Source organism: Felis catus, chromosome A1, assembly GCF_018350175.1.
Source record: "Felis catus isolate Fca126 chromosome A1, F.catus_Fca126_mat1.0, whole genome shotgun sequence".
Taxonomy (NCBI): domain Eukaryota; kingdom Metazoa; phylum Chordata; class Mammalia; order Carnivora; family Felidae; genus Felis; species Felis catus.
In genome coordinates, this window is record NC_058368.1 from 71,483,903 (window position 1) to 71,504,079 (window position 20,177).

At 37.2% G+C, this 20,177-nt stretch overlaps 1 protein-coding gene across 13 annotated transcripts in view; it reads left to right on the forward strand.

The window, feature by feature from the left end:
• Nucleotides 1–20,177, forward strand: part of PCCA (propionyl-CoA carboxylase subunit alpha) — a 415,541-nt gene that overhangs the window by 263,438 nt on the left and 131,926 nt on the right. For 12 of the 13 annotated variants that reach the window (XM_003980503.5, XM_003980505.5, XM_003980504.5 and 9 more), the window contains one exon: nt 8,286–8,388. In XM_003980503.5, the coding sequence (XP_003980552.3) occupies nt 8,286–8,388 (103 nt within the window). Of the gene's footprint in view, nt 1–8,285; nt 8,389–17,153; nt 18,018–20,177 lie in introns of those variants that run through there. The other variant, XM_019829094.3, reaches the window with a different exon arrangement.

Genomic DNA, 20,177 nt, shown 5'->3' on the forward strand with positions numbered 1-20,177 from the left:
CACAAAGGAGGTTCAAGACTGCCACACTTTGCTGAGAGAAATTCACAATATAAAATAAATTAGAGCTATTGTAGATAGGAGGATAAAATGTTAAGGTGTCTGCTCTCCCTCCATTAATGAAGAGATTCAGTGCAAGCCCAAACGTAACCCCATTAGGGGGGCTGCTTTAGGGAGGAAGGAGAAGAAATTGACCTGTTTTGAAATTTTTGTGAAAATGCAAAGGGATCTAGAACAGCTAATACCATCTTAACCAATGGACAAAGCTGCAGAACTTGGTATGCAAATCTTCTTGAAACAACTAGATGAAACTCCTTCTCTCTCCCATCACACAAGAAAATTAAGGATGAATCATAGGTCCACCTGTAAAACCTCTAAAGCAAAACATGAATATTTCTTCTGGGCCTTGCTGTAGTCTGAACACTTCTTAGCAAGGACATAAAAGCACTGAGCATAAAAGGGAAAATGCGTATGTTTTTATTCATATTAAAAATTTTCATTAAACAACAAAGAGATATTATATGTTTGTTAGAATAACTAAAATCCCAAACACTGACAATACCAAATTGTGGAACAACAGGAACTTTCATTCATTGCTAATGAGAATGCAAAATGGTGCAGCCACTTTGAAAGACAGTTTAGCAGGTATTTTTCCAAAATGAAACATCCTTTTACCATGTGATCCAGTATTTGTACTCCTTGGTATTTATTCAAATGAATTGAAAATGTTTCTACCCTACAAACTGAATGTCAATGTTTATAGCAGCTTCACTCGTATTGCCAAAACTTAGAAGTAACCAAGATGTCCTTCAGTAGGTGAATGGATAAGTAAACTGTGGTACATCCAGACAATGGACTGTTATTCAGCAATAAAAAGGTATTCGCTGTCATCAAGCCACACAAAGACATGGAGAAACTTTAAATGCATAATGCTGAGTGAAAGAAGCCAATCTGAAAAGGTTACATTCTGTATGATTATAGCTATACAGCATTCTGGAAAAGGCAAAATGGTAGAGATAATAAAGATCAGTGGTTGCCAGTGATTCAGGGGGATGGAGGGAAAGTTAAATAGGTAGAGAACAGAGCAATTTTAAGGTGAAATTATTCTATATGAAACCTTAATAGTGGAGACCTGTCATTATACGTTTGTGCAGACCCGTAGAATGTATAGCCCAAAGAGTGAATCCTAGTGTAAACTATGGACTTTAGCTAATACCAATTTATCAACCTTGGCTCATCAATTTTAACAAATGTACCACAGCAATGCAGAATGGTAATAACTGTAGCCAGGGTAGGGTGAGTGAGGGTATTTGTAGGAACTCTACTTCCTGCTCAATTTTTCTGGAAACCTAAAGCTGCTCTGAAAAATTAAGTCTGTTAATTTTTTAAAAACTGCTGAAGGTAAGACATTTTTAAGAGAATTTATAAGCCTCAGGGGTGGTGCAGAATATTCACAAGACCTAAATCTGATAGAGGCTTTCTAAAAAATAACTCCCACAAATCAGTAAGACCAACATCTTAATTAAAAAGATGGACAAAATTTTGAAACAAGTGGCCAATAAGCACTAATATTGAGGTGCCCAATATTATTTGTCATAAGGGGAATGCATGTTAACCTGTAATGAGAAGTTTCTAAGCCACTGGCCTGACTAGAAGTAGAAACACATCACCAAATGGTGGCAAGGCTATGGAGCAAGTGCCATTGCTGGGGGGAGTATAGATATGTTTTAATACCTTGTAAGACAGTTTTGACAGTTTTTATAAAATTAAACATGGTTGCCCTCACATTTCCACTCTCAGAGTTTTTACCCACAAGAAATCAAAACTTCTGTCTTCAAAAAAGGCTCACACAAAGAGTGTTTATAGCAGATTTGTTCATAAGAGCCCCAAACTGGAAATAGCCCAAATGACCATCAGCAGAAAGATGAACTAATTTTGGTATGCTGGTACCATAGAGTACTGCTCTGCAATAAATAATGAACTGTTAATGTCAATGAGCCTCAAAACATTGCATTGGGCAAGGAAGAAAAGAAAGCTACATGCAAGAGTGCATGTTTTTGGAGTCTGTTTATGTGAAGCTTTAATCTATAGTTGAACTACTAGGGAAAGGGACAGATTTATTGGAATGATAAATGATGGAACTTACAGTTTTGAATTTCACTGTATATAAATCATAAATTAATGTATTTTTTTAAAAATAGGGTTGGGACACCGGGGTGGCCCAGTTGGTTGAGCTTCCTACTCTTGATTTTGGCTCAGGTCACAATGCCAGGGTCGTGGGATCAAGCCCCGTGTTGGACTCCGTGGTGAGCATGGAGCCTGCTTGAGATTCTCTCTCTCTCTCTCTCTCTCTCTCTCTCTCTCAAATAAAGAAAATGGGGTTGAAATAATAGAGGAGAGTTTCAGATATTTCACCATATTCTGAAAATGATGAGACTAATTCTTATTTTAGCATTCCTGTGCCAAGCACGAATCTGAGTGTGTTACACCTTTTACCTTCTTTAATCAACTTGTGGGGAAAGTGTTCTTACTGTCTTGGGCTCGCTGACCAGGAAATTGAGACACAAGGAGGAAAAGTAACTTGGAAGGCCACATGGCTTTTGGGGTTGGTGGTCAGTCGATGACCAGGGCTTGCAGAGGCTAAACTCCATTGCTTTTCCTGACTGTTCATGCCCAGCATTTAAATTGAGAACCTGAAGCCTTTGATTGGTAGCACAAGAAATAGGGTTTGCATAATATTAAAATCTGTAAGATTATAAGTAACATTAGTATTCGGTTTCCTGATTCAGGTGTCATTTGTGTTATTTGTAATGCTAATGACTCGAAACTTGAGGGTGTTCTGTAACCCTTTCTGGGCACTGTTTTGTGATACACAGCCTCATCTATTTGAATGTACACATTTTAAATTGCATATAAGCAGGATTCTATTCCTCTACTGTGACAATTTCTAGCTTTGAAGAGCTTCTCTGAAAATGCTGCTTTTATCTTTCTTCTGCAGTGATGAACTTTAATGTTGGAGTGTTGTAAGTTCTCACATAATAAGGCTTAGATTTTTGTTTGCTTTGGCAGTAGACTTCTGTTTAAAATTCCTTTAATCTGTTCATTCCATGCTTATATTCATTTTGATAGCTGATGGCTCTGTGAAGAATTTTATATGAATTTATTGCACTAATAAAACTTGTATTTGTAATTCTTTTTCCATCCCAACTTGCTAAGAGTGAGTTTTTCAGCAAATTGCTGAATTTTTGTCTTCTTTAGATTTTTTTTCCCTGGAGGAAATAAGAAACAATTCATATGCTAGATCTAAAGTTTCATTAAAATTGCTTATGCCCTGTCTCAGGCATTTTAAGTGGGCCATCTGTCTAAACATCTCTCTCTTTTTTTTTCTGATCATTTCCTCGACTTATTCATGAACCATGGGAGGGCTCCTTTGTAGTCGCCACATGTAGCTGGTTCCGTCTACCCCCACTGAATACATCTATGTGCTCGCATAACATATCTTTTCACCGTGCTGGAAATTCTCTGAACTTGGTTCAGATGAATGGCCCACTTTTCTGAAGGCCTTTTTCTTCCTGCAAAGATTTGTATGCAGAAGCTGACCTCTGTGGCTATGGAATGCAGCGTATTATTCTTGATCATTTTACAGACCACCCACTGTGAAAGTTATGATCAAGCATTGCTTAATGATTCTTTGACCACTAACATTGTTTTAACTCAGTGTTTCACTCCTAAATAGGTAATGGCACAATTGAAAACCAGCTTTTCTGAGTGTCTCATAATATGGTTTTGAGATGTTTATAATCCTTGATAACTAAAGATGCTGTGAGTTATGTTTACATAAAATCTGCCTTAAAACATGAAATGTAATGGTATTTGGTTACCCAAATTTGGGTATTTGGGTTAGTATTATTTACACATTTTTGAGTAAAATATTCCAATAAGTTAAATGCATTAATTAGCATTAACATTTGTGATAATCAGCTGACCGTTTTTACTATAACATACAGAAACATTCAGTTTTATTGAGCATATTCATTCTGGTTGGCTGATGATAATCAAAGTGGACAGGTCTGGGTAAGACCTATTATTTGATTTGCTTTGTGAGTCTCTGTTTATGTGAATTCCCTTTTCCTGGGTTTTGGGGGTTTTGTTTGTTTTTTGAAGTAGTAGTTTAAATGATAACAGCTTTTCAAGTAACTAACAAGCTGCACAGATGAAATTTTTGATCAGATGTCAGCCTCTTTTACTAGGCACATAGTTCAGTAAAGAAGCTGTTTTCTGTGTAACATTACTAAACTGAGTCGAGTGAAACTCTAGGACTTTTTCTCTCCCTTTCCAGAGAGTTGTTCATAAAAATATTTGAGACTATTGTGGATTTGATGGATAAAAGGAACTCCTTTCTAAAATTTAAAATATAACTGTAAAATGTAACTGCCACCATTATAAACACGTTTGTGCTGGTGGAATTGATACCAGTGTTTCAAAGTAATTATTAACATAGCCTCAATGATTTTGCAGAAATAGAACACACATACTTTTATACTTCCAGGCTGGTGCATGTTACTTTCTTTATTTGTAGTTTATTACAGTTTATTTCTGCTGCCCAGTTTATGGATCTTTACACTGGGCATGTATGCCCAACCCCATCCATTTTATTTAAAAACAAAACAAAACTACTTTCAAACTTACATAAAGCCGGAAGGAATCTTAGCAGATTTTGTTTGCAGAAGAGTGAACTCATGAAGAGATTCCACGGTGTGACCATCTTATATCTCAAGGGCTTGCTGTCACAGTGAAGCCTCTTTCCTACCTCCTAGTAACACATCACCTTAAAAGAAATTGTTAGGAAAGGGCACTTCAGGAGTTGTGTACTCAGAAGAAGCGACAGCTCCCCCATCACCTGCCCAGCGCTGCACCAGCTGTATTTCACAGGTGTGGAAATTTTGGGGCCAAAGTACTGGAGTCCCTGGGACCTTGTTAGTAAGGGAATGGACTGAGATTAAACCCCAGCATTTTAACTCAAAGGAGCCTGTGCTCTTTCTACAAGGTCCCTCTTGGGGCAGGTTCTAACATATATGAAACAGATGTGGGTCAAAATAAAACAATGGAAAAATAAATAGTAGTTAGGTTCTGAAGGGTGGCAACCGTATCTCACCACCATCTGTAGGTTTGCTTTCTGTGGGAAAATTCAGTCTGGGTTCCAACCGGATGTCAGCATTAACTTCCCAGCTCCTCTGGAAACAGAGGCTTGTTGCATAACTGAAAAGAGTCTCCACATTTACTTGAAAGAATTACCTCCTTCAGGCTACTAAATTGTGAAAAATATTAAGCCTATAATGTAGGTTAAGTGGCAGGGAGCTCACTGAAGTTGTTTGTACTATGGTCAGTACCTATATGGTTAGGGAACAGTTTATGAGAGAGATGATATTCTTCTTGAAAAATCTGTTGGTTTGTGGAACAGAAGGAATCCAGGGTTTCCCTTAAAGGGATTTCAGTTATGGGGGTGGGTGGAAATGAATAGATAGCCCTATGGTTGGGACTAATCAAATTAATAAAAGTTAACATTTACATGTACTGTTTGATTTAGTTCTCAGTACATCATCACTGTGATGCAGATACTATTATATATCTAGATTGATTCATAAGGAGATTGAGACTTAATAGTTTGCTCAAGAATGAATTAATGAAAGGGCTGGGTTTTTTTTTATGTTTTTTAAAGTTTATTTTTGTAGGAGAGAGAGAGACTGAGCATGAGCAGGGGAGGGGCAGAGAGAGGAGGAGACACAGAATCCAAAGCAGGTCCAGGCTCTGAGCTGTCAGCACAGAGCCCGAGGCGGGGTTTGAACCCACAAACCGTGAGATCATGACCTGAGCCGAAGTTGGATGCTCAACCGACTGAGCCACCTAGGTGCCCCAGAAAGGGCTGGGTTTTTAACCCACTTGTGTGAGTTACCAGAGCTTGGGTTTGTGACCACTGTGCTTATTTCTCCTGCTTGCTTTGGTTTGGTTTGGTTTGGGAAGTAATTTAAGGTTTTGGCGCAACCAGATACGCAAGTCATGAATAATCAGAAATAAAACTGGATACAAAGAGAGGGACCTTATTTATAAGAAACTTGAATGGTAGGTAACTTAGTTAAGATTTCACCTGATATGAAGTAGAAAACCATGGAACAATCTTGAGCAGCAGAGGTACATAATTGTCAAGGATAGTAAAGACTTAAGAAAGTTAGGTTGCCAGTAATATAGCTGGGAGGTTATTTCTGTCATCACAAAACCCCTGAGAGGTTGGGGTGTTAGCCCCTTTGAAGGTAAACAGAGTGAAGTCTGGTGAGGTCCTTTATATAATGCAAAAAGAGCCAGGTAGTAAGCCAAGAGCTCAGGGGCCATGCTCTTTCTGGAGCATACTCTGTCCCTTGGGTGATGTGGCCTTTCCTATGCGGTGCTCGGCACATAGTAGGTGCTCCTCAGATTCCTTCCTACTGCCCCCATCATCCCTTTCTCTCCAAACTCTGCTGGGACCTGGGAAACAAAAACAAGGAATGATCTTGATCTTTATTTTTATAATTTTTTAAATGTTTGAGAGAGAGAAAGAGCACGCAAGAGCATGAGTGGGGGAGGGGCAGAGAGTGGGAGACCCAGAATCTGAAGCAGGCTCCAGGCTCTTGAGTTGTTAGCACAAAGCCTGACTGAGGGCTCCAACTCATGAACCACGAGATCATGACCTGAGCTGAAGTTGGATGCTTAACTGACCGAGCCACCCAGGTGCCCCAGGAATGATCTTTATCTTATAGGAGCTTACAGGCCAATGAAGGAGACAAACTTAGATGCCTATGGAATAGAGTGACAAAATAGAGGGGGGTGGGGTGTTGGCATACTGGAGCACTCTGCCCTGTGATAGTTGTCTTCTCCCCCTCCTCTTCCCCCCTCCTCCTCCCCCTCGTCTTCTTTCTCCTCTTCCTCCTCTTCCTCCTCTTCCTCCTCTTCCTCCTCTTCCTCCTCTTCCTCCTCTTCCTCTTCCTCCTCTTCCTCCTCTTCTTCCTCCCCCTCCTCCTTCTCCTCCTCTGTGTCCTGTATGCTCCCCTGTTGTTCTTTCAAGCTCTCATGTGTGAAGCTCTGTCCTCTGAAACAGCCCTATTTAAGTTGCCGAGAGAATCATCCATGTCTGCCATGTTCATTACTAATGATTTGTTGATACATTTTAAAACGGTAATTTTCACTTCTAGAGTATTTAAGACATTTCTTCTTTTTCAGAAAATAGTGGGCCAAATACAAATGTTCTCCTAAGTTATCCATCATCCTCCATTAGACCTTGTGTCTAGAGATGATTTGATTATAATCATAGTTTTTGTACCTGAGTTTGTTTTTGTTGAATACACAAAGAATCCTTTTGAAATTCATGGGAGGGGGTGTGACCTTGAAACATAACCTGCAACATTTTTTCGGAACTATAACTTAAGACAAGAGTCTGGATAGTATCTCTGTAGTTGCTTTGTAAAATATTCCTTTATGACCATAAATAATGAAAACATGCAATATTTAAATTAGGCTAATTCACAAATGATTAAAATCTTGTTACTTTAAAAAATTGTGGGAAATATTTGTATTCTAAAAATGTTTTTGTCTCTGGTTGCTTTACCCAGTTTTTCTGGACCATGTAATATGGATCATAGGCAAGAAAAGACCTGTGTATTAAGATGATATTCTTACCCAAACAAACAAAATACCAAAAAGGAATGAAGGGATATACAAGGGAACTTTTGGAGGTGATGGATATGTTTATTACCTTAATTATGGTGATGGAAACACAAGTGAATATGTTCAAATTCACTAAATTGTGTGTTAATTATATGCAGTTCTTATGCATACCACTCATAACTCAATAAACCCAGAAAAATAAAAGATTCACGTTGTAAATTTTTGAAAACAGTCTGGAACAGTAGCAAAATACTGAGAAGATATTAATATTGCATAAAGTTAATCTTTGAAAGTCATAGTTAAGCAACTCAAATTCATAGAATGGATAATGGTATTTGAATGGATGGCACTAGGACATTTATCCCAGAATGATTACTGTTGTCCTTGGAATGTCTATGTGGTTTTTGTATGTTTGTTTTTAACTGCTCTAGTTTAAATCTGAAAGCTTTTTTCCAGGGACAGAGCCTTTTAAAATAATGTTCTGAAATATAATCTGTGGCAATTTTACCCTGCACACTTAACGCCAAAGGAAAATCAGTTTACTAAGAGAATAATGTAAAATTACTAACTCCTTTTCTTTTTTTCTGCTTCAGAGTGCCTATTATTCAACCACAAGTGGCTAACTGGCAGCTCTCAGTAAAATTGCATGATGAAGTTCATACTGTCGTAGCATCAAACAGTGGGCCAACATTCTCTGTGAGTTTTATTTCTTTATTTTTATTTTTTTTTGGCAGTCTTGAAAATTGATCTGTGCCTGTTTCAAACAATTTTTAACGTATTCAGCGACTCTCATCTTTTGAGCCTGTAACACAGCAATGTGCTTGTTTCACCTTCTTTAGGAAGCTGAATGTAAATGGGAGGTTTTGTTCTCTCATGTTAATTAGGAAATACATTCCTAGATTTAGCCACATTCTACACCCACTTCCTGACACCTGATTCATTTTCCTTTTGTTATTGAGAAGTAATACTTTTGTTTTTGTCCCAGAGAAGAGCATCTTTAAGTATAATTCCAAACATATGATAGCTGTGGTAGGTAATCACTCTTTTAAAACAAGTCATCTGAAGCCTATATAACATTTTCTTGAGACTTCATGTTGTGTGAGACATTCTTGAGGCTAAATTTACCTTGTGGTGACATCCCTTTTGTTTTGAAGGAATTTAAAACTTGAACTTAAACCCCTTGGATAATATCCATGATAGAACTGCTTTAGTTTAATTCGGGTCTGTACTAAGCAGTGTTACGTTAACATTTAGTGTTTACACTGTGTTATGAATGATATGTTTAAATTATATGATTTGAGAGTGAGTGCCAGAAAAATATCATGATATTGTGAAATGTTTTTCCTGTTTTACTTTCAGCCTGAACACACAGAAGCTTCTAGGTAGTTAGTGCAATGAATATTTTATTAATCTACATTTCTCTTCTCATGGCTAAGTTGCAATGAAATGTCATTTTGTTGTTTGGAAAACATGACTTTTTTATCAAAAGATTTAGACAGGATATGAAAATAAAAACAATATGATTTCATGAAAAGAAGAACTGGTGAGGCTGAGGTATAGGGTGGTAGCTTTTCCGCTTTTATGTGTATTTTTTTTAAGTAAACTCTGCCCCCAACGTGGGGCTCGAATTCGTGACCCTGAGATCAAGAGTCACATGCTCTACCAACTGAGCCAGCCAGGCACCTCCTGGTGGCAGTTTCCTGATCCCAGCTAGAAAGTACCATCAGAGTTAGGAGAAGTCACTTATTCAACATAGCCGTACTACATTCCTACCTTGTGCTAGGTTAAGTGCTAGGCTGTTAAGACTGGAGAAGCTTATGTAGTAGTCAGAGTCACATGTAAATGAGATTCATTCATGAGTGAAGGGTCATCTCCTTGGTTGTCTTTAAGTGTTGGGATTCATTCTGTGTGCCAAAATTGCTGAGGCATTTGTTCCTGAAAGGTATTTCACTCCACTCTGTTAATGTGAAAACTGCGGTGGAGTTAAACAATTGTCTTATGATGTATTTTTTTTGTGATGTACTTATCTCATTCCTTATGTTCCTCCTTTCTATATGATCATTTAAAAACATAGCTCTATATATAAGTGGAGACTTAAGTGTATATCAGGTTGAGTACCAAATTATGTGTATTGAATAGTAAAGAGTATTAATATTATAACATTTTCCTCAGGGAAGGTTAACTTTACAAAAATGTAGACTTAGCATAATTTTTAGTTCTGTACTGAGTCACCACTGAAGTGTTACTGTTCATCTGATACTCCAATACACTGTTTTTCTAAGCAGTGCCTTGCCTTAATAAGAAAACTGCTCAGATTACTTCTTAGAGCTGTTATTTCTTGGTGCTTGTTTCAGATTCCATGTTGAAAAACTAGAGACCATCAGCTCAAATGGTGTCTTTGAATTTTTCCAGTAGAATTACCTCTTGTTTTACTTTTTAGCTCATAAGAAAAGCAGGGCTGTTAAGAAAATATCCACCTTGATACATAGTATCAATAGCTACTTACCCCTATTTATTGGCTTTACAGTATCAAACCTAATGAAAAGCAGGTAATCCTGATAGTGTCTTTTTTTTTCTTAAGTATATTTGGATTGAGTTTCATTTGACATCAGTGTTATTGAAGAGAGTCAAGATGAATAGCACAGACTAAGTAAAGACCCATTGATGTGAAGTCTCAGATTTTAGGGTCTCGGGGGGAGAGCTGTGACTATTGGTTTCCTAGATCATCCACTGCCACTTCAAGAAAAAGTAACTGGCCTCAAGGTGACACTCTAGGGTCATGATCCCAAGAGTGGTACAAGCAAAGTCATATGCCTGAAGTAATGCTTCAGATACCCCACATTTTCAAAATTATTTTAATCTAAAAAATTTAAATTAAAAGATGTTTCAAATAAGGAAAGTATTGCAAATGCACAAATGTTCTATACAGATCTCTTACTGAAAAAGAAACAATTCATGGTTACAGCTAAATCCCTTCTTTATGGTATCTCATTCCACCCTTTCCCTCTCCAGAGGTGACAGCTATCCTGAAGATGCTATGTGTCCTCCTTGTGCATATTGTTCTACATTTAGTATGTATGCATGGACTATAATAATAGTAAAAAAGAAGACTGTGAAAATATAAGTACTTAATGATACCATTTATGTAACAGTTTGAAATATACAAAGCAAAAACAATTCCATTTGCAACACTATCAAAAAGAGTAAGATGCTTAGGAATAAACTTAACCATGGAGGAGAAGGACTTGTACACTAGATACTACAAAATGTTGCTGGAAGAAATTAAAGAAAACACAAATATATGCAAAGCCATCTTGGGTTCATAGATTGGAAGACTTAATGTTGTTATAATGTCAATATTACCCATGATTTGGCTTCAGTATTACCCATGTTCAGCAGATTCAAAACAATCCCTATCAAAATCCCAACCGATTTTTTGCAGAGATAGAAAAGTCAGTCCTAAAATTCATATGGACTCTTAAGGGAGGGACCCCAAATAGCCAAAACAATTTTCAAAAAGAAGGACAAAGTTGGAAAGCTCACACTTCCTGATTTTAATACTTATTACAAAACTGTGGTCAAAATGGTGTGGTACTCGCATAAGACAGACACATAGACCAAAAGAAGAAATTCTGGTACGTGCCACAGCATGGAGGAACCTGAGGGAATTGAGCTCAGTGAAATAAGCCAGACACAAAAGGACAAATACTGTATGATTCCAAATCATACAGTATGTAGAGTAGTTAAATTCATAGAAAATAGAATGGTGGTGCCAGAGGCTGGGAGAGTGGGAAACAGAGGGTTATTATTTAAAGAGCATAGAGTTTTAGTTTTACAAGATGAAAATAATTTTGAAGATGGCCATTGGTGATGCATATACAAAACTCTGCATGTCTTTAATACCACTGAACTGTACGCTTCAAAATGGGTAAGATAGTAAATTATATGATTTGTAAAAATTTTTTAAGTGCAAAAATCAATACAGATTAGTATTTTTTGATAAAAAATTTAAAAGTAGTGAGGATGAAACTTTTGGGAAACAAAGAAAGCATGGTAGGGGGAAAAGTTAAGAAGCAGTAGGTAGGGGCGCATGGGTGGCTCAGTCCATTGAGCATACGACTCTTAAATTTTGGTTCAGGTCATGATCTCATGGTTTGTGATTTCGAGCCCCCTGTCAGGCTCTCTGTGGGCAGCAGCGTGGAGCCTGCTTGGGATTTTCTCTCTCTCTTTCTCTGTCTCTCTCTTTCTCTCCCTCTCTCAACGCCCCTCACCTGTTTGTGTGCTTGCTCTCTCAAAATAAATAAATAAACTTAAAAAAAATAAGTAGTAGATAGGGTGAAATATTTTATGTTTTAGATTTTTGATTTTGAATATAAGGGTCAGAATGAATAGCAAAACTGAGTATAAAATCTGCTAACACCAAATTGAAATATTGTTTAGCATATTAAGATGAGAAACTTAAAAATATCAAAAACAAACTAATGTTTACTTACATTTAATTCATGATTATATTCTGGATTCCCAAGATGTTTTCCATTCTCTTTTATTCTGTGTAATGTGATACTGGTCAAAATAGTTCATGATAGTGCGTTTGTTATCTTAAAGATGATGGCCTAACTTGATACTGAAAACAGTTCACTTGGAAGAAAAATGTCAGAGTACTCTTGATGTGAAGAAAATTAGCTCAAGAATTCAGCCTTCCTAAAGATGAAAAAGTGTGCACTGTACATGCACTTAAAATTTTTTTTGCCTAATATTTCTGTTAACTACTAGTAAGTAGAAATAATAAACAGAAGACAGTATATGATCCTAGATATTGATTTAGATATCCTTTGTGTTACAGTGAGCCATCAATAGAAATTTTTATAAAGATCCTGTAAACTACTTAAGAATATCCAGAATCCTCAAACTCATGAATTTTGGCACAGCAATGTAATTTTTGTGCTAATAGTTGAAGAGAAAAATCTCAATGATGAAAAGAAACATTTAGTATAGTTAAGAAAAATGAAAATTGTTTTTATCTTTTTTAAAACTCTTTTCAGCTCATTTTCCTAAATGAGATTTTTTTTTTTTTTTGGCTTCTTATGGAAAGGTCAAAACTTTCCTTTTTGATGGCCATAAAATTGTGCTGCAGTTTTATCTTTTTTTATTATTTTTTTTAATGTAAAATTTATTGTCAAATTGGTTTCCATACAACACCCAGTGCTCATCCCAACAGGTGCCCTCCTCAATGCCCATCACCCACTTTCCCCTCTCCCCCAACCCCCATCAACCCTCAGTTTATTCTCAGTTTTTAAGAGTCTCTTATGGTTTGGCTCCCTTCCTCTCTAACTTTTTTTTTTTTCCTTCCTTCCCCTCCCCCATGGGTTCCTGTTTAGTTTCTCAGGATCCACCTAAGAGTGAACACATGTGGTATCTGTCTTTCTCTGTATGGCTTATTTCACTTAGCATAACACTCTCCAGTTCCATCCACGTTGCTACAAAAGGCTGTATTTCATTCTTTCTCATTGCTAAGTAGTATTCCATTGTATATATAAACCACAACTTCTTTATCCATTCATTAGTTGATGGACAGTTAGGCTCTTTCCATAATTTGGCTATTGTTGAAAGTACTGCTATATAAACATTGGGGTACAAGTGCCCCTATGCATCAGCATTCCTGTATCCCTTGGGTAAATTCCTAGCAGTGCTATTGCTGGGTCATAGGGTAGATCTATTTTTAATTTTTTGAGGAACCTCCACACCGTTTTCCAGAGCGGCTGCACCAGTTTGCATTCCCACCAACAGTGCAAGAGGATTCCCATTTCTCCACATCCTCTCCAGCATCTATAGTCTCCTGATTTGTTCATTTTAGCCACTCTGACTGGCGTGAGGTGATATCTCAGTGTGGTTTTGATTTGTATTTCCCTGATGAGGAGCGACGTTGAGCATCTTTTCATGTGCCTGCCTATTGGCCATCTGGGGGTCTTCTTTAGAGAAGTGTCTATTCATGTCTTCTACCCATTTCTTCACTGGATTATTTGTTTTTCAGGTGTGGAGTTTGGTGAGTTCTTTATAGATTTTGGATACTAGCCCTTTGTCTGATATGTCATTTGCAAATATCCTTTCCCATTCCATCGGTTGCCTTTTAGTTTTGTTGATTGTTTCCTTTGCAGTGCAGAAGCTTTTTATCTTGATGAAGTCTGAATAGTTCATTTTTGCTTTTAATTCCCTTGCCTTGGAGATGTGTCGAGTAAGAAATTGCTGAATCTGAGGTCAGAGAGGTTTTTTTTTTTTTTTTTTTTTTTTTTGCTTTCTCCTCTAGGGTTTTGATGGCTTCCTGTCTCACATTCAGGTCCTTTATCCATTTTGAGTTTATTTTTGTGAGTGGTGTAAGAAAGTGGTTTAGTTTCATCCTTCTGCATGTTGCTGTCCAGTTTTCCCAGTACCATTTGTTAAAGAGACTGTCTTTTTTCCATTAGATATTCTTTCCTGCTTTGTCAAAGATGAGTTGGCCATACGTTTGTGGGTCTAGTTCTGGGGTTTCTATTCTATTCCATTGGTCTATGTGTCTGTTTTTGTGCCAATACCATGCTGTCTTGATGATTACAGCTTTGTAGTGGAGGCTAAAGTCTGGGATTGTGATGCCTCCTGCTTTGGTCTTCTTCTTCAATATTACTTTGGCTATTCGGGGTCTTTTGTGGTTCCATACAAATTTTAGGATTGCTTGTTCTAGCTTTAGAGGAATGCTGGTGCAATTTTGATTGGGATTGCATTGAATGTGTAGATTGCTTAGGGTAGTACTGACATTTTAACAATATTTATTCTTCCAATCCATGGGCATGGAATGTTTTCCCATTTCTTTGTATCTTCTTCAATTTCCTTCATAAGCTTTGTATAGTTTTCAGCATACAGATCTTTTACATCTTTGGTTAGGTTGATTCCTAGGTATTTTATTATTCTTGGTGCAATTGTGAAAGGGATCAGTTTCTTTGTCTTTATGTTGCTTCATTATTAGTGTATAAGAATGCAGCTGATTTCTGTACATTAATTTTGTATCCTGAGACTTTGCTGAATTCACGTATCAGTTCTAGCAGACTTTTGGTGGAGTCTGTAGGGTTTTCCATGTATAATATCATGTCATCTGCAAAAAGTGAAAGCTTGACTTCATCTTTGCCAATTTTGATCCCTTTGATTTCCTTTTGTTGTCTGATTGCTGATGCTAGAACTTCCAACACTATGTTAAACAACAGCGGTGAGAATGGACATCCCTGTCGTGTTCCTGATTGTGCTGCAGTTTTAAATTACAATCAGATTCCTTTCATTCTGCCAATTTCAAGTAAGTTGTATATTGATACAATCTATATTAAAAGTTAAATGGCAGAGATCCACTTCTGAAACAGCAGTTTTGTGCAACAAAGCAACTATTACTGGTGAAAGTTATAAAAATCTCTATTGTAGATGACATATTGTTGTATGTAGAAAATTCTGAAAAATCCATTAAGGAATTATTACAGAATAAGTTTAGCAAGGGTACAGGGTACAAAATAAATATATAAAAGTCAATTGCATTTTTACTTATTTGCAACGAACAATCCAAAAACAAAACTATGAAAAAGTTACCATTAAAAGCATTAAAAGAATAAAAGAACAAAAGAGGTATAAATTTATACTGTGAAACTAAAAACTAAAAACTATTAAAAAAGATATTAATAGAAATGCAAATAAATAGCATCTCATATTCCTGAATTGAAAGACTTAATGTTGTTCATTGGGGCGCCTGGGTGGCGCATTCGGTTAAGCGTCCGACTTCAGCCAGGTCACAATCTCGCGGTCCGGGAGTTTGAGCCCCGCGTCGGGCTCTGGGCTGATGGCTCAGAGCCTGGAGCCTGTTTCCGATTCTGTGTCTCCCTCTCTCTCTGCCCCTCCGCCGTTCATGCTCTGTTTCTCTCTGTCCCAAAAATAAATAAACGTTGAAAAAAAAAATAAAAAAAAAAAACAAAAAAAAAAAAAGAAAGACTTAATGTTGTTCAGATGGTAATATTTCCTAAATTGGTTTACACATTCAATGCAGTTCTTTCCAGAATCCAAAAAAAAATTTTCTCCAGAAGTTGACAAGCTGATACTAAAATTTATATGGAAACTTAAGGGACCCAGAATAGCAAAAGCAGTCTTGAAAAAAAGAACAAAGTTGGAGAACTCAGTTTCCCTTTTCAAGACTTAACAACAGAATTGTCTCATAAAATATAGTACTTGCATAAAGATAAACATATAGATCAATAGAACAGAATTGAGAATCCAGAACTAAATCCCTGATTTTTTAAAAAAATTTTTTTTTAACATTTATTTATTTTTGAGACAGAGAGAGACAGAGCATGAACGGGGGAGGGGCAGAGAGAGAGGGAGACACAGAATCGGAAACAGGCTCCAGGCTCTGAGCCATCAGCCCAGAGCCCGACGCGGAGCTCAAACTCACAGACCGCGAGATTGTGACCTGGCTGAAGTCGGACGCTCAACCGACTGCGCCACCCAGGCGCCCCTAAATCCCTGATTTTTGACAAAGGTGCCAAAGTAATTCAGTGAAGGAAAGAATAATCTTGTCAACAAATGGTACTGGACCAAGTCGGTATCTACGTGTAAAAGAATAAAGTTGAATCCCTATCTCATATTGAGTTAATTATACCAAAATTAACCTAAAGTGGATAAAAGATCTAAATGTAAAAGATGAAACAATAAAACTCTTAGAAGAAAACATAAGGGTACAGCTACATGACCTTGCTTGTGGCAGCAGTTGCTTAGATAGGACAAAAGCACAAGCAACAAAAGAAAAAATAAATCGGTCTTTGTCAAAATTAAAAACTGTGTTCAAAAGATACAGAACAAGAAACTGAAAAGACAGAACACAGAAGGGGAAAACATATTTGCAAATAATGTATTCAGTAAAACACTTGTATTTAAAATACATAAATACATACAACTCAAAGGTAAATTAAATAGGAATATATAATATCCATTTACCCTTTCTATAAAATAATTTGATAACATTCATCAAAGACCTTTAAAAAATGTTCATATTCTTTGGTTCACTGATACGTCTTCTCAAACCCCACCCAATGAGGGGCGCCTGGGTGGCTCAGTCGGTTGGGCTTCTGACTTCGGCTCAGGTCATGATCTTGCAGTTCCTGAGTTTGGGCCCTGTGTCGGGCTGTGTGCTGACAGCTCAGAGCTTGAAGCCTGCTTTGGATTCTGTGTCTCCCTCTCTCTCTCTGACTCTCCCTGGCTCATACTCTGTCTGTCTCTCTCTCAAAAGTAAATAAACATTAAAAAAAACCCTACCCAATGAAAAATTGGAAATATGAACATGAAAAAAAGATGAATTAATGGTGGCTTGCCTTGGAGATATCCATGTAAACAATCTCTACATATGGTAATAAAAGGTCAGCAGGCTTGGAAGTAATTAAAATACATAAATGTCTTAACAGAAGTGTCTTCAACCACTTAAATCCTGAGAAGGATAGAAGAAAGAGCACTCAACTGGCTGGGGGAAAGGAAGTATCTAGGTGGAAGTGAAGTCATCTTGGCCACGATGACTAATGAGTAACAGATTAGAATGTGATGACATATGTCATGACTTACCTCCAAATTCTGGTAAAATAGGTAAGGAAAAGCACTGGCACATGGTAGCAAGGTAAGTTTTTTGAAACATCAGAGACATTTTCTATAGATAACCTTGATTTCTTATTATGGAAGTGTATGCTTCCTTAATTTTTCTATTATTTGTTTTCCACAAACAGTAGAGTGAGGAAGGGGTGTCCCTGTCTTGTTCTAGTTGCATTGTTGTTTTCTGGTACCTATTTTAGCCTATTTAAAGGTATTTCCATGAGGCAGTTGATTACTTTGATCTACGATTATCGAAGATGTACCCTGTCCCAAGCACTGTGGTAGGCACTACATATAATTTATCTCTAAATGAGATAGTAGGAAACCGGAACGCAGTTGTTACTAGCCCATGCACTAGTACCTATCTATATCTCCTTTTATAGAGTAGTTTGGCTAGATAAAATTCTGAGATATAGTAGCACAGTCAAGGAAAATTACAAAGAATAATGCACTTATTTCTAAACAGAATATTTTTGTCACATGATAAAGGGATTTTTTTTTTGTGAAAGGCAGAAAGTTATGGCTGCAGTCATACTATTTAAAGGATCATGTAAGGTATCACAAAAATGTACACAATATTATATACACAATGTACCCAGTGTTGAAAAATACACAATCAGGAATACTGGTTAAGAGTAGCTGTTAGAGGGGTGCCCGGGTGGCTCAGTTGGTTGGGTATCCGACTCGAAATTTCGGCTCGGGTCATGGTCTCATAGTTCAGTTCGTGAGTTCAAGCCCCAACTTGGGCTCCACGCTGACAGTGCAGAGCCTGCTTGGGTTTCCCTTTCTCTCTCTCTCTCTCTCTCTGCCCCTCCCTTGCACTCTCTCTCTCAAATAAATAAGCTTAGGGGCGCCTGGGTGGCGCAGTCGGTTAAGCATCCGACTTCAGCCAGGTCACGATCTCGCGGTCTGTGAGTTTGAGCCCCGCGTCAGGCTCTGGGCTGATGGCTCAGAGCCTGGAGCCTGTTTCCGATTCTGTGTCTCCCTCTCTCTCTGCCCCTTCCCCGTTCATGCTCTGTCTCTCTCTGTCCCAAAAATAAATAAACGTTGAAAAGAAAGATTTTTAAATAAGCTTAAAAAAAAAAGAGTAGCTGTTAGAAAGCATTTTTAGTATCTTATTACCTCTTGTAGAGGTTACCGTATTTTTCAAATGGGTATTAAAATTCAATATATTGTTTTAGCAGTGATCTTACAGTTTTATCCAAGTAAGTAATAATCTTTGAGAGCAATACATGATTTGAGATAAATAAGATTTTTGCATCTAAAAGAGCTTTCATTTCACTTTCTTAGTAATGTTTGTTTTGGTTGATATGTTTGTTTGTCTCATCTTTAGATGCCTGTGGGAGGGAAATGTTTTGTAGTATTCATATCATTGAAATTACCACCCTATATTTTTCTTCTCGAACAGAGAAAATGGTAATGAACATAAGAATAAAAAATAATAATTACATATGGATGCATAATAAATAACTACATACGCATCATCTGAAGGTTTCCTTCTCTAACATAGCTAACCCTTTCCCATTTGTTCTACCATTATAGATTTTGTTCTAGACTTCATTTGTAGGAAAACATTCCACCAGAGTTACTTTGAAAATGTGTGTGTGTGTGTTTTAGTTTATTTATTTATTTTGAGAGAGAGAACACAAGGAGGGGAGGGACAGAGAGAAGGAGAGACAGTCCCAAGCAGGCTTTGTGCCATCAGCGCAGAACCCAGTACAGGGCTCGAACCCGTGAATCATGAGATTGTGACCTGAGCCAAGATCAGGAGTCAGATACTTAACTGACTGAGCCACCCAGGCACCCCTGAAAATGTGGTTTTAAGTAGAACTAGTTAAGTATTTTTAAGTAATATTTTCATAAAGATTAAGAATTAATTGAAGTTAGCATTTGCCAATAAAGAATTTTGTGCACAAAATCATATTTTCTTTATGTTTTCAGTAAGAATTTATTCTTGCATTTTACATCACAGTCTCTGTTCCTTTTATCCCATTTGTAGGGAGTAATGCTAAATCATGTAGTTACTGGAATTTTTATAGGGACATGGTAAGAATCATGGTTCTTTTAAGGAAATAATTTTCCAGTGCCCTTCGTAGAATAAAATGCAATATTATTCTATCTGTCCTTTTGTCACTATGGTCAAGTTTTAGAGTAGACTCTTATTTTTGAACATGAAAAAGACATCAGCAAACAAGGTGAGTTTACTTTTACATTTATGCCTACTGTAGGCTTTTTATTAAAGAGTTAGCTATATAGCTTAAGGGCATGGTAGGCAGACAGAAAACTGAAAAAACATTTTTGTAGTAACTTATTTTATTTTTTATTTTACTTTATTTTATTTAGATTTTTATAGTAACATTTTAAAATGAATACCATAGTAGTCTTAAGTGCTTGTAATGAAGGACTTTATTATTATTTTTAAAATCTTAATGTTCATTTATTTTTGAGAGAGAGAGACAGAACACGGCTAGGTAAAGAACAGAGAGAGAGAGGGAGACACAGAATCTGAAACAGGCTCCAGGCTCTGAACTGTCAGCACAGAGCCCAACGCGGGCCTCAAACTGCGGAAAGGTGATATCATGACCTGAGCCAAAGTTGGACATTTAACTGACTGGGGCACCTGAGTGGCTCAGTCATGATCTCACGGTTTGTGGGTTCAAGGCTTCTGTTGGGCTCCGTGCTGACACCTGAGAGCCTGGAGCCTGCTTGGATTCTGTGTCTCCCTCTCTGTCTGGCCCTCCCTTGCTTGCACTGGGTCTCTTGTCTTTCAAAGAATAAACGTCAAAAAAATTTTTTTTAATTAAAAAAAGAAAATTGACATATGGTATGTGATAAATGACAAAAAA